At 38.1% G+C, this 16100-nt stretch overlaps 1 protein-coding gene across 4 annotated transcripts in view; it reads right to left on the bottom strand.

Annotated features, from left to right (window-relative positions):
- NFX1 (nuclear transcription factor, X-box binding 1) overlaps positions 1-16100 on the bottom strand; it is a 97817-nt gene that overhangs the window by 6180 nt on the left and 75537 nt on the right. For 2 of the 4 annotated variants that reach the window (XM_053994411.1, XM_053994627.1), the window contains 2 exons: positions 13174-13240; positions 5772-5917 (listed from right to left, as the gene is read on the bottom strand). In XM_053994411.1, coding sequence (XP_053850386.1) covers positions 5772-5917; positions 13174-13240 — 213 coding nt within the window. Of the gene's footprint in view, positions 1-5771; positions 5918-6836; positions 6860-13173; positions 13241-16100 lie in introns of those variants that run through there. The other 2 variants (XM_053994539.1, XR_008439989.1) reach the window with 2 other exon arrangements.

Below are 16100 nucleotides of genomic sequence, written 5' to 3'. Positions count from 1 at the left end.
CCTGTCCCATCTGCAGTGTAAGGGTCACCCCATGGCTATGGTTACAGGGCAGTATGTTCTCCAGTATACAAGGACAATGTACTTTAGCATGTATACTTATATATTTTAGGCTGTGAATCACACTCAACTTCAGTTGGCAATCTCTGCCCAAAGGTTGCAATGGCTGGAGAAAGAGGAACGATATATATATTAAAAAAAAAAATCTGGAAACAAACAACCCCCAACACCCAGGGAAAAATAAGTCCTAGAAAGATCATTCCAAAAGGCATCTAACTAAAAAAAAAAAAAAAAAAAAAAAAATCCAAATAATTACCAAACACACTGTATCTCTAATAGGTTGTGGAGATATCTTAAAATTTCCTCTAAATTCATGAGCCACTTTTCAAGAGTGAGTTTGTCTTATTTCACTTAGATGATATAACTGCAAGACTGAAAGAGCTTCCACTATTAGCATCTTTCCTTTTCACAGTTTCTTCTTCATCTTATCTGGGGGCAGATAAGCTGAATAAATTAAAATTCTTAAACCTCATCAAGGTCAATTTTTTACCCTTCCTGCATTTTCTTCTAAACCCATGCTACTGACATTTTCAGACCAAACTACTTCTTGTACACTAAATTAAACTGCATTCCAGAAAGGTTTTTATAGGGTATTAGAAAAACGTTCTTCACTCAGAGAGTTGCCAAGCACTGGAACAGGCTGCCCAGGGAAGTGGTTGAGTCACCATCCCTGGAGGTATTTAAAAGATGCGTAGGTATGTTTAGGGACTTGGTTTAATGGTAGGTAGACTTGGTAGTACCACTGGACACAATGATCTTAAGGGTCTTTTCCCAACCTACATAATTCTATGTCAAGTACTAAATAAGGATGTGTCCTCCTTATTTACTTTATTCATGCATTTTTACATATAGTCTTCCAAATAACGAGATTCTCTGTGTTTGGTAATTACATTATATTCCTACTCAATGAATACCAACACACGCATCTTGTATCTTTCAAAATTATATCCTGAATAGCAACAATGCTGCAAAGCAATGGGTTGCATATTGTTATAATTCCAGAAATGTGCACATGTTGAGTTCCATGCTTTGTCATGTACTTGATAATTCATACTTTTCCCCCATTTCCCTGAGCAGGTGAAATCTCATCTGTGTTCATCAGTACACAGATGAATGCCAATTCTATTTCAGAACTTAGAAAAATTATATATTTGTCTTATTTCCATTATCTTCACATTTTTTACTTAATAATATCTTGTTTCTATCAGTCTGTATTTAAGGGCAAATTTTTGTGATATTGTGGCAACACAGATGAAAAACTCCACAACATTTTCAAGGTTAAGTCCACTAAAATACTAAGTGGTGATTCCTGAGCCCCTTTCAGTATTGTTTTAAGTTGAGTACTGACAGTCTATTCCAGTGAACTACAAGATCTTAAAAACATAAGTGACCAATTAAAAAAGCATTCCCATTTCCCCAATAGTTAACGTTTTCATTATTTGGAAAAAAAGTTGCTTGTCACTGGCCATAATTTTTTCAAGGTTATATTAAGTTTACATGTACACTCTAACAACAAGTATTTAAGAATCCTATCAGTTGAGAACAGCTGATTTTCCTCTCCTGTCTAAAATGGTTAAAAAGTCCTTTTCTCCCTTAGCTCTAAGCCTGCCATATAAAGCTAAATGCTCACACTGCTATTTCAGTTAAAACTCAAGAGTTCTAAGTGGAAAAAGACAACAGTGGTAGATATGAAGGTATTCTGTTGTCTTTCATTTTTATCAACTGTGATATGCAAAAACATGGAAAGAAGATTGCCTGGAGGTAATTAAGCAAAAAAAGAAGAAAGGCTAGAAAGGCCTTCAACAATTAAAGTTGTCTGTCCTTACTCTAGAATATCAGACTATATCTCACTTGTATAGTAAAAAAGAAAATAAGTGACAGCTCTGAAATGCTGGGAACAGAACACTTGGAAGAATATATGTGGCAGTAATTTCTACTAATTAGCTAAAAAAAAATCTTACTGAAAAAAGAGAATGTTCCTTTATTTCAAGAAAGTAAATCAGCAGTTCTGCTCTAAAGTTAAATGTTCCCAGGATGTAGAGAGCTAATATAGCAAACCTTTAAAAATCAGGAGGGATCAAAGCCTTGTGAACAATCAGAGATGACCCTGGAACCAAATTTGCTTTGGTCACATCAAGGCCTAAACATGCTTTAGCTTTGACAAAATTTAGCATCTCTTAAAAAAAAAAAAAAAAAACCAAACCAACAACAACAACAAAAAAAACACACCAAAAACCCACAGGGGATCTAGAGACAAAAATCTATTAACTTACACTCCAGCAAAATTAACACCATTTTCTTATACACTGGTGGCACATTGATTGGTTAAAGAGAAAAAAAAAGAGAGATGAAACAGTCACTCACATTTAGCCCATGTCAAAAAACCCCAAACAACTGAATTCAACTAAACAGATGTACAATGGGAAAAACTCTTTGATTAATTAACTACCAGAAATAAGAAAGAAAGCAGACCCTACCTAACCCATGGTTATCTATCATTAGTTGTGAAAGAACTGTTGATATGAAAACAAAATGCTCTGCAAGTATTTTGGACATTTTGATAGGAAAGATGTTGTTCTTCATTTCATTAACTTATTCTCAAAGTAAGGAAAAGAAAAGCCAAGTGCCTGCCTCAAGCAACAAAGTTGAGATGACACAAATGGCAGTACAGTGAAAAGCATGAACATAAACTATCTGCTGATTTTAAGGCAGTGCTAGTGCTGACAGGATGGCCTACTGTATAAAACTGAAACATGGAAATCATGACTCAATTTGTCTTCTTCAAGACTTCAAGCTCAATTTTTGTAACTACAGGATGGATCAGCATTGAACTGTTTTGGTACAAACTACTACAAAATTCATTGTCCACCAATCTGTCCAGATTTATTCCATGTATTCTTGAAAAAATGCACCACCATCTTTCAGACAGAGCAGATTTTTGTGAAAAATGTCTCCAAAAACTGGTAACAGTTGAGGTGGAATAATGAAGTAAATGGCTCTTTAACAATCTCCTGATTGTTTAAACTTCATATATTCTATGTCATAAGCTTTCCAGAATCAACATATACTATTCTCAGGGCAAACAATGTCAACACTTAAGGAAAAAAACAGTAAGAAAAAGATGAAGCTTTCTTCTGAAGCTGGACCGGTGTTAAAACTAACTTGACTTGTGACCTTACAGCAGTATTTGTACTTAAATGTACTGGGATGTGCAGTGTTTTCTTTCTGTAATGCAACTGTCATGAACTAATAAGGATATTCCATGTGGTCACAGGGGATTTAATTTCTTTAGGTCTTTGATCCTGCTGATTTTGTACAGCCTACATCTAGGTAACCATTTCCAAACCATTTTCAGACTGACCTTACTGAAAGGAAATAAAATCCTGGGTGAAAAAAACCCACAGGACATGTCAACCAAACTATGACAGCATGTGGCTTTCTCAGTGAGAACCATGTGGGACCTTGTCACCTTCTTGAAAAGTCCCCTTGTTCATGAGGAAAAACTGAGCCTAATGTTCTTCCTTGAAGTAACAGAAAAAGAATGGGTCTTACAGGGATGACTGCCCTCAAAACAACTTCTAGGATGTCTCGAGTCCATACAAGCTGGTTAAACACTGGCCATTACATAAAACCAATCAGGCACCCCTTTAACAGGTTCTGGAATCCAGAATTATTTGGAGGAGGAGGAAATTTTTCTCATCTGATTAAAAATTTTAAAAAACCACTGAGAGGTACAGTGAAACACAAGTGTGTACGTCAAAGGGAAAGCTTTACCCTTCTCATCCCAACAGGCTGGATATTACCTCTGAACCTTGTTCAGAAAGGATCTGGTATTGCAACTGTTCAAAAGATGGTGACTGCAGAGATGACCAACAGGTAGGTAGAGAGAAAGGCACTTGCAAGGATCCACTATGACTCTTACACTTCAAATGACACCCCGAACTGTAACTCAGATTAAGCTTAACAGTCAATACTGGGAATGATCTCTGTGGTTATATGGGCAATGCTGTACATGAGTGATTCTAATGCAGCTAATATGACCAACTTTTACCGACAGTGATGGAGCCAGAGGCTAAGGGCAAAGTTTGCCCCTAGATCTCCGAACAAGAAGAAGCCTGTTGGAGGAAGCTTTCTTAGCACCACAGAGACTTTCTCACCCTTCTAACGGACTTGTATAGGGATGTTAATATTTGAATGACACAATGGTGGAGTTGGAAGAGAAGGAATTGTCTTTTTGCCTGAATGATTTTCATTGATTTATACATAAAAGAGCCCTTGATAGAAATACAAAGGCATTGCTGAGACAGAATGAAACAAAACCATTTTGACTTTCTGGTGATTACTAGCTCTGGGAGTTGAATATTTGTGAAATATTCAAAAAATATCATCCTAGAACATGAGCTATTACTCATGTGAGGCTACAATGTTCTTTATATCTTTAAGAAGTGGCAAATAAAAAGAAAATCAGAAGAAGCTTTGGAATAATCCATTAAATTAAGAAATACTGCTATGCAGCTGAAGAATAGTCTCAGTAGACCACTCAAGTGTCTTTTAATAGTGGCAGTAATGAAATAGAAGCATTTGCATTCTGCACAGTATGCTACTCCCTGAGAAACCCAAGAGAAGGAGCAAGTGTGCAATCTGTCTTAAAACCATATAGAGGAAGGCCTCCCATTCTCAAATTGCAGAATATCCCTTTGCTTTTAAAGCATAATCATCTGCCCTGCTCCTTTTATCATCTTCACTAATTTCTCATCTGCCCCTCTATTTTTCTTTTTTTAATAAGCTTTTTCAAATATGAACTCTTTGCTCATCTTCCTTTACTTGAAACAAAAGTACCTTACACTGTAAGATCAAAGTAATGTTACATCTCTCTTGGAAGAAATCAAGATTGTAGCTAAGCTACCAACCGATGAACAAGTTCAGGAATAGCTCATAGCACCCTAACAGCATGGAAGATGAGATACTTCTTACAACTGCAGTCAATATTTACAGTTAAAAACAGCTGGTTGTCAAATAATCACAATTTGACAGTACTAAACTAAATATGCTGCTGAGTAAGAAGCACAATCAGTGAAGCCCTGATACAAGAGGCCTTCCCATTCTATGTCTGTAAAGCAATCAGCTTGGTTTTTTCCTAGCTATATTCCCTTCATTTTCTTTTCTACTATGAACTGCCTTCTGTGAGTGTTCTCCAAAACATTTCATTTTTGCTACAAAATCTCTTCCATTTGCAGTAATTCCAGTTCCCTCTTTGTCCATTAACTAAAGAGGGAGTATACTCTGTGATAGGTTCATATAGATGGAGAAATATGTTACAATAACCAGATTTTTTCAAAGGTGGTGTAAATTTAAGTATGATTTCTCAACCCAGCAATTAGTTTTCATAAAATTTTATTATATACATTATTTTTGATACCTCTATTAAATCTAGCTGATGACAAAAAGTTACTGCTAAAATGAATGGAAAACAATCTTGCAAAATATTTTCTTAGCTTTTTTATTTCTAATGGTGTTTTCTTCTTTGAAGATTTTTCTTGAGTAAATGAGCCCATGAAACTACCAATTCAAAAACTGCTTTAAAAATTATTCTACTGGAAATTACTGCATTTTGCAAATTGCACTGTAAATAAACTCCTCTGGTAAGTGATAAAAACCCATCCAATTATTTAAACTATATTGTAAAGATTTGAAAGCAACAATGAATTACATACTTCACTGCAGTGATAACAACATTGCGCTTTGGTTCGTTGTCATAGCTCACACTTTCAATGCCATAAACCTGAGCTAATTCATGGATGATTCTGCGGTGATCTCTGTTCATTGGTGGGTAACAATGACTCTTCTTTGTATGCTTGCCCTGAATTCAACAGAAAAGGTTAAGAAAGAAGAAGAAAAAAGAAAAAAAGGTGAAGTTTTCCTTCAGGGGGAAGAAAACAATGAAAAAAAGTGTTTCTATCTCTAAAATTTTGCTGCTATGACAAAATCAATACCACAAATTGCTAAGACCTCTGTATTGACAGAAAGCTCATCTTTAATCCCCCAAAATTAAATTGTATGTTCTCTGTTGTTTCCATCACCTCAAAGTTTACACACGCCCACATAGGGATATCTTTTAAGTTTGAAATACAAATCCTGATTACAGTCATTCTATTTAGATCCCAAAAAACAACACATAATTATTTTTATCAGAATTTGTATTTTTTAAAATGATCTGCGAAATTCACATCAGATCCAATTTTATTTTGCAGATTGGCTTCATAATGCAAATATTGCAGATAGCTACAAAGATGTCAAATTTATCAATCACTTTCCTCTACCAAAGAAGCTATTTATCTGCAAGTTCCTCATGCAATGTAATCAGTAGATTCATTATTAAACAAAACCCCGAAGTTCTATTTTTTATCCGTTAACAAAGACTGATAATGCTTCATTCAGCATTGAGTATTATATCAATAGTAAAAGAACAAACAAAAAAGCAAGGTCCTATGAGCCCATGTCCTTAACGGGTTGGATCAATTTGTATCAACAAATGCATATAAGGATGAGTCACTCAGTGCTTCAGTCTGCTTTCACAGATTCAAGACACTGCTTCAGCTTTTGCCTTCATGATCACCAATGAAGTCTTCTAGGTCTCTGGGTCAACAGAAAGGATTCAAGGGGAAAACAAACTACCTGTCGTTGAATAAGTTTGAGTCAGGGACTTCTAGAGAAATCCCAACATCCATAAGTTCCTAGGACTGCAGGCAGTGCATTTAAGGTCACTGAGAGACCAGGATGATATCCCACTTCTCCATCACCTCTGAAAGATTGTAAGAATGGGGTAGGAACCCAATGACTAGAGAAAGGTAATTGCTGCAACTGTAACTATATAACTATACAAACAAACAAACAAACAGAAAGAATTCAAGACCTATCGTCTGATCAACTAAAATTCAAATCTGTTTTTAGCTACATGAAGGAGAAAAATCCCTGGGAACAATCAGTGTAGATTTACAAAAGGTCAGCCACCAAAATTAATGTAAAAACCACCACATGTAATAGAACAAGTCACCGGGGGTACATTGCAACTCTCCTGAAAATAGAGGGCTAGTATCTGTCGCTTAGATTATGAAATTGCTAAATTACAAATAGTAACTGGACCAGAAACTGTGGTCAACCATTTCTGTAAGTCTTCAGGGTAATCACATGCTGACAGAATATTATCTTTACTTTGCAATTAACAGTAATAAACCTCCCAGCTCTTACAACACTTCCAGCATAGATACAATAATTTGAAGAACTCTATAGATTCTGCACCTATTTATGATGACTAGTATGCTTGTTTTAAAATAGTGGTGATGGTTCCATGCTCTGAAAAACATCACAATACTTGTCCCTATGAAGACAAAGCTGGATATACATGTCCTCTGTCTTTTCTGCTTACGTACATCAACCATGAAGACTCTGCTATGCTAGATAGAGTACATACTGGTGAGTGTAGGGCAAGAGATATTTATGAGGCAAGCGAAGTCATATATGATAGACAGAGCTGAATCATATTAATGCTAAAACTTTTCAGTATCAAAATCCTTTTTATTACGCATTTATCCAGTTAAGCTGAAGTGGGCATCTCCAAAAGTAAAATGAAAAAGAAATTACAAAGCAGAAGCAAAATGTATAAGCCTAAGTAACAGTAATCAGTATGAAAGACATAGTACTGAATACAGGCAGAGCTACATTAAATGCTTGATAGATTAGCATGCAAAATACTTTTAATAAAAGTAAAGTTCTACATCTAGAAACAAAGAAAACAAGCCACATATTTAGTCAGAGAAACTTAGGAATCATAACAAACAACCAACCAAACGCAGACTCAAGCATAAAGAAGATTTGAGAAGAGGATTTGAGATTATGGCAGAAGAAACACTAAAACCAGTCTCCCTGCATAATGCCACATTACACATATTAATTCAAGCTTTAGCTACATAAACCTATGTGTTGCAAGATAAAACATGATTCTAACAAGAGAGAAAATAAAGCCTCTGAGTCTTTCACCAAAATAAAAAGTTATGCAAGAAGAACTGAGTACAAGGGAAAGTTAACTTTACAGTGCATGGGAAATATTCCCTTTTACACCCTATATGCCACAATTTTGAAGGAAAAGAGAGTCAGAGCATTGCCTCCATACGTGCTGTCACTTTAGCTTCAAAACAGGCTAGGAGGACACAGGGAGCTACAGGCTGGTCAGCCTCACCTCAACCCCTGGGAAATTTCCTCCCTTTTGAAACATAACTTGATTGCTGGAAGCTTTCTGGGAACTTCTCATACCTTTATGAAACAGCAATTCCCTACACCCTGATGGGTAGGATGGTACAGAATTGATCCTTGAGATATTCACTTGTCATGTGGCCCTAAATGGTTCATCCTGATCATGATAAAAGCTGGGTACACTGGGTCATTCGCCTCTTAGGCAGGTAGGGAAAAGACTGAGATGTGGTCTGGTTTTGTATTTTCCTTCTCTTCTGCAATGTAGATGCTACTTAACAGACACTATTTGTCTGCTTTGTATGATTGTTATTTAACAAATAGCTGGTTTGCACTGAAAACTAAAGCACTGTAAATGCTCTTGAGTTCTCTGGTACTCTTGTTCTGGCATATTTGATGTCACTAATGGCAAATTCAAGACGTCTGGTTGCCCCTTTTTAATATAATTACATATCTTGGTTTGGTATTAGTATAAGCATGTTTTTGGTATATGCAATTATATCAAGAACGATATATGTGTACACACTTGTGTACATATGTGTGTATGATAAAGGCAACATATAAAGGAATATGTAAAATAGGATAACCACAGGCAACACAACACTACATAAATTATTCTTAGGTAAAACAATATAGGTAACAAAACACTATTCTATGCATCTACCTTCCAAGTGTCTGAGGTTGGAGGGACCTGAGTATAATTAGCATAATCCACACCCCAATGAATAAGAAATTGAGCATGAATAAAAAAATGAGACGAATGAACTAGGAACTCCTGTTTGGAAAAAATATCCTGTTAATACACAGGAGACTCACGCAGTGTCAGGCCACTTGGAATGAACATAAGTTGTAAGAGTAAGCAGAAATGAGACAATGAAGGCCAAGACGCATCTGGAATTACATCTGGCCAATTATGACAAGGACAGAAAGAAGGGCTTCAAACACATAAACAGTAACAAAAGGAAAACTAAGGATAATGTGCACCTATTACCAAACAGAGGGGGGACCCTAGTAAGAGGACACAGAGAAGATGGAGTATGTGAATACCTTCTTTACATCAGTCTTCACTGACAAGCCCTGAAAAATCTCTGACTCAGGAGACCAGGGTAAAGGAAGTGTTTCTGTTGGTCAAGGACTGGGGTTAGAGAACACCTAGGCAAATTTGATATCCATAAGTCCATGGGGCCTGACGGAATGCATCCATGACTGCTGAGAGACATCATAGTGGTGGACATCATAGTGAGGCTGCTTACGATCATCTTTGAAAGGTCATGGTAGTCAGGAGAGGTCCACAAAAACTGAAAGAAAGCAAACATCACCCCAGTCTTTCTCAAAGGGCAAGAAGGACTCTGAGGAACTACAGACCAGTCAGTCTGTCATGGCTTGACACTGGCCAAATGCCAGGCACCCATGAAAAGTCACTCACTTCCCCTCCCCTGCTACAGCTCGACAGAGGACAGAAAATTTAATGAAGGGTTCATGAGTTAAGGACTGGAAGAAAACATTCCAAGGGCAAAATAGGCCCAACTTAAGAGACAGAAAGTGAATTTATTACTAACAAAATCAGAGAAGGATAATGAGAAATAAAATAGGTGGTTTTAAGGGCTTTTTTCCCCAACCACTCCCCCCATCCCACCAACAGCCTAGGAAGACAGGGGAATGAGGGTTTTGGTCAATTCATCACCCAAGCTTTTCTTCCACCTAGCTCAGGGAGAGAAGTCATTCCCCTGTGAGACCACCGAGTCCCTTTCCACAGGAGACAGTTCTCCATGAACTTCTCCAGCATGGTTCCAGTCTCACAGGCAGCTGTTCTCACAGAACTGCTGCAATGTAAATTCCTCCCATGGGCAAACAGTCCTTCCAAAACTGAGGTCACTCTTTCATGGGCAAACAGTCCTCCAAGGACAGGCTGCTCCAGTTGGGAAGCAGGGGCCCCTTCTGTCCACCAGCTCTCCCACTGGATCATAGCCTCCTCCAGACATCCACCTGCTATGGTGTGGGCACCTCCCACATGGGTTGCAGATGGATCTCTGCATCCCCCATGGAACTCCAGGGGCTGCAAGGCTGCCTGCTTCATCATGGTCATCACCATGGCCTGTGGATGTGACAGCCTGGTCAGAGAGTGAGAAAATGAGATAAGTTTTCTCACAGCGGACTTGTGAAACTTTTAGAGAGTTGTAGAGAAACTATGATAGTTTGTTATTGTAAACAACCTGCAGGTGGTGTTTTTCTACTCTTTGATTTTCTGCTCTTCTCAAGGTTTGTTTGTGAGAAAAGTGTTTTTGTTAATTAGCCAATCAGGTAGAATGTGTTGAGTCAGTCTATAAAGAGGAGAGTTTTTCACATTAAAGCTGCAGTTGTGCAAACCAGCCTTCTTGGAGTCTGTGCCGCTTTCTTACTCAATAGCGGTAACAGCCTGCAGAGGAATCAGAGCTCTGGCACCTGGAGCACATCCTGCACAGTCCTTCTCCACTGACCTTGGTGTCTTCATGTTGTTTCCCTCACAAGCTTTCACCTCCTCCTCTTCACTAGCTGGAATTAAAACTGTGCCACCACCTTTGTTTTGATTTCTTCTTAAATATGTTATTACAGAGGTAATAAGAAATTACCATCATTTCTAATTGGCCCAACCTTGGCCAGTGGCATATCCATCTTCAGAACCATCAGGGATTGGCTCTGCTGGACATGGTGGAAGTTTCTAGCAGCTTCTCACAGAAGCCACTCTGTGACCCCCACCCCACCACTACCAAAAACCAGGCCATGAAAATTAACACACAGTCTCACATCAATTTCTGGAGAGGTGATGGGAATGGTTCAACCTCAAGGTCATGGTGACAAGAAGGTGACCAGGATTAGTCAGTATGGATTCAGCAAAGGAAAATCATGCTTAACCAATCTGACTGTACAATAAAACAACTATCTATCCCCTGGATAGATAAGGTGTGAGCACTGAATATTGTCTACCTGGACTTCAGGAAGATTTCTGACACTGTGTCCTCTGATATCCTCCTAAGTTAACTCATGAAGTACAACCTGGATGAGTGGACAGTGTGGTGTACTGAAAACTGGCCGAACAGCAGATCTCAGAGGATTGTGATCAATGGCAGAAAGTCGAGTTATAACTAGCAGTGCTCCCCAGTGGTCAGTACTGGCTCTAATATTGTTTTATCTTATTCATCAGTGACTTGAAGGGGCAGATACCTCCTCAGCAAGTCCACTGATGACCCAAAGCTGGGAGGAGTGGCCGACACCCCAGAGCATTGTGCAGCCCTTCAAAAGGATCTCAGCAGGCAGGAGGGATGGGCAGAGAGGAACCTTCTGATATTCTTTAAAGCAAGTACAGAGACCTGCACTTGGGGAAGAAGAACCTCATGCACCAGTGCAGCCTGACCTGCTGGAAAGCAGATCTTCAGACAAGGATCTGGAGGTGCTGGTAGGCAACAAGCTGTCATGAGAGAGCATTGTGCCCTTGTGGCACAAGGCCAATGACATAGTACACTAGGAAGAGTGTGACCAGGAGGTCATGAGACCTGATCCTGCTCCTCTGCCCAGCCCTTGTGAGGCCTCACCTGGAATTCTGTGTCCAGTACTAGGCTCCTCAGCACAAGAGAGGAATAGAGCTCCTGGAGCAAGTCCAGCAGAGGGCTACAAAGATGACAGGGGACTGGACCATCTCACAAAGATAGGCTGAGAGAGTAGGGCCTATTGTGCCTCAAGAAGAGATGACAAATAGGATTTAATTTATTATTATTTCTTTTGTCAATAAGTATCTGAAGATAGAGTTCAAGGAGGATGGAGCCAGGCAGCTTAATAGTTGGCTGCTTAACAGTTAGCCACTTAATAGTGCCAACCAACAGGAAAAGAGGCATTAGGGAGAAACTGATGCACAGGAAGTTCCACATGAACATAAGAAAGAACTTCTCTATTGTGCGGGTGACTGAGGACTGAAACAGATTGCCCAGAGAGATTGTGGAGTCTCTCTCACTGGAGATATTACAGAACTGTCTGAATGCAATCCCATGCAATGTGCTCTAGGATGACCCTGTTTGAGCTTGGAGCTTGGACTGGATGACCTCAGTGGGGCCTCTTTGATAACTAGACACAGACTGACTCATTTTAGTCTTTCATTCTAATGATAAAAACAATGGGCAAGAACATTAGACAGATGGACGAGCACCAAGATTGTTTAAGAAATATCATCCATAATTTTTTTAAGGAATAAAGTTAAGTAACTGTCCTTAGGGCCTAGGGGGTTCAAAATTATGCTTTTTACAGAAGATTAGCTCCTTCTTGAGCTAAGGGCAACTGAGGATAGTATAGTTTACAGGGTCCTTTGAACCACATATACTGGGTCTTTCATGGAGTAGCAGCAAGCTAACCTGACAGACCTGAAGGTGGTATCACTGAAAAACATATGATTGTATCATGTATGTGGTATCAACCTCTCTAAGTATACATGAGTCTCTCAAACACTGTGGCTGAATCTAGGTTTTCTTATAAAAGAAAGAGGAAAACCTCATGCACTGGCAAATACAGGAAGGTATCCAAAAATCTGTGAGCAAGTTCCACTACAGGGATCAGAAGTACCTAGGCTTTCCTTCTTGAAGTCTGAATGTTTAAACATCATTTTTGACAATATTTTATTAATGGAGATCCAGAAAATGATGATAATCCATTTCTGCATTAAAGCCTAGCACTGCTTGAATCCTTAAGCAAGGTTTGGCACCTGAACTACTAGGTCTCCCAAAAATTTTGTTATTTTTACAATAAACTGTGCACTATATTAGAGCCCAAAGAGATCTAGTGTCAACTTGTAACTATGCGTATTAATAATGTTTAGTAATATGAAACTTGTATATGAATACTGACCTTATTCACAGCTTCCACAAGCATTCTCATTTCCTTCTCAATGTCACTGACAAATTTTATATCCTTCCTGCAAGAACAGCATTCTAGGTTAACAAGGCAAGAGAGTGTACAAAGATAAAATATCTTCATATTTTGTAATATTTTTCAACAAGAACAAAATGAAAAAAACAATAACACAAATGACTCAAGCAGAAGTTTCATTCACATTAAAAGACTGTTAGTGTGTCATCACTATTACAAAAATAATTATTTCCTCTTCATCAACTGGAACCAAGAATAAAATTATATTACATGGTTCTACTGTCTGACAATACAATTCTACATTTTCAAATCAATAATGTAGATTTTGAAGTTGCCATTTTGGTGTTTTTAAATTACTTGTCATTAATTTACTTAATTACAATATATGATGAGACACAAAAATGGGGATAGGGTAAACAAAGTGGAGTTCTTTTCCAAGACAAAGTTCACTGATTTTGGTCTTCAGCTCCCCCAGCATAACAAACTATTAAGAATTCAAGAAGCAGCATAAGGCTTCTTGCAAGCAAATAAAACATTCTTGATGTGAGATGCGTCAAGAATTTGTTTGAAGTATTTTTTGTAACTACCTTCATCACAGTACTTCAAGTCTTTCACTCAAGGGTGAACTTTGTGCTCTGTTCTTAAATAAGCAGGTAAACTAACTTCAAAAGTAAGGTTGCTTTTTGTTAGGCCACCATCCCCATGAGGAAAAAAGGCTACATGAAGATTTCTTATCTCAAAGCTGGTTAATAGTAAATAATTCTTCAAAAACCAGACACTGTTCCATACCAACAGAGTACTACTTCATGAATGATGTCAGAATTTAACCAGTCAAGAAGTGCCTACCAAAGCAAGTACAACTATCTTCGGTAGATGACCTACCAAAGTTCTGGATGCTGAAGTCAATGTATCATCAAAAAACCATAAAAATGGTCTCAAACAAAATGCAAAATGACAACACTGAATAGCTCAGCTACCAACATCACTTGATCAGATACGATGGACTTAGCCCATCACTAGTAAACAAACCTTCAAGGTTTAGCAAGAATACACAAGTACTGCATGTAGCTATGAGAATTCCTTGGTCTTCAGTAGACAGAACTGTAACACTGGGAGAACTGGAAAAAGGACCTGAACTGGGTAGAGTTAAAAAGAAAGGGACCTCCAGACACCTATGGTGTGAAATACAAAAGTCAGCTCATGTGGTATAAGGCTTTGGAAAAAATATTACAGCAATAATTTAAAGTTAAAAAAACCCCAATCCACAAAAAAACCAACCAAACTCAACAACAAAAAACCCAACCAAACCCACTAGGAACACCCAAATTTCAAGGTGAAGTGATCATGGCAGGTAAAACACATGCATCAACAACCCAGTAAGAGGGTCCAAAATATATATAATATTTAAAAGCGTACTAAGAAACCAGTTAACACACTGGAGGATACATTAAAAAAAAAAAAAAAGCCTTTTAGGGGCCTATAAAACCAGAGACTTTCATAGTCCATACAATGGGGTCTTGTACAGCCAGTGACAAAATAAGAAAATTCTGTTCTGTGTAGCTCCAGGTGGCTAGATACTCTAGATGTTCTCTCTTTCTCCAGTAGTTTTAATTCATCAAATAGCAGCCTCAACTGATCTATCCTCCAACTTCATGTCAACAGATCAACCTGAGCATTTGCTTAGTCTCTGTGTGTATTTCTGGAGCTTCTTAGAAAGGTCAGAGCTGAGGTGTCCAGCCAGTGGATCTGTACCCCCTGATCTGTGCTTAATTGGTAGTCAACTCCATGCTACAAGATGGATTCCCCTTGGCAGCAGAATATCTTCTCATGTAAAGCCATATGGCGGAGACTTCTTTTGACTCCTTATCAGATCCTGACAAATACATCAGCAAGATTAGCATTACCATGCTATTCGTGGTGCCCCCTTCTCCTGCAACTGTCCTACAAAGGAGACATATTATCTTGGCATGCTTACAATCGCTTATCTTCTTCCTGTTACCTGGAGATGTACTGCATTTTGGGAGCTTTAGGGTTCTGTAATTAAAGATTACACCTCAAAATCAGTTCTTACAGCTTTCTCAAGTTTTCTTAATTTTTAGGTATACATTTCTTTCAGCTCTTGACAATGTATCAGCTACACAGATCAATTAATTGCCTCAAGGAGATAATATGGCATTCTAGTAATGACTTTGGCAGCTGCTACCTTCTTAGGCAGTGACTCTTAATGCACAGGGAGGCAGCTGTCATGTTTCTCAATCATTCTAAGATCCTGTATATAACTTATGCTCTGTAGAAAGCCACAAGCCCTGAACTCCTGCATTACTGGAGTGATGCACTCAAGCAAGCATAAACTAATCTGTCAGAAATCATCAGAATACTGAGCCACCAGAAAAATATACTGTAACAGATACAATATCTGGATCCTGCCATCTTGATGGAAAGCCAAATCTTTTACTAGACTACTGAGACAAAAGATCATCGGGAGCAGTCAAGGAAGAAAATTCATAAAGCTATAGGTTCACAAATTGCAGATTGCTGCTCTTGTAAAGAGAGCTATGTTACTATAAGTAGAAACTCATTTATCTTTTAAACTAGATAAATGAAATCCAGTAATTCAATGTATAAAGTAATTGACTTGAAGATAAAAAAAAAACTTTTGCTTTAGCTATGACTCAGTAAGAATAGCCTTGGTGTATTAGTTTATTATAAACTACCAGTGTAAAGAGGCTACAAAGGAAACGCAAGTAAAATTACAGAAAGAATGAGGACTGTGAAAGCGCTAAGGCTACTTTTCAAGGTATCTGTTCGACCATCTGCAGTACAGTGCATGATCCTGGTCAGTTCTGTATGTGAAAGATGAATACTTGTACTATGGGTAGTGGCTGGCAGAAAGACGAGACAGAATT

This window comes from Vidua macroura, chromosome 1, assembly GCF_024509145.1.
Source record: "Vidua macroura isolate BioBank_ID:100142 chromosome 1, ASM2450914v1, whole genome shotgun sequence".
NCBI lineage: Eukaryota > Metazoa > Chordata > Aves > Passeriformes > Viduidae > Vidua > Vidua macroura.
This window is presented reverse-complemented; position numbering and strand designations above follow the sequence as displayed.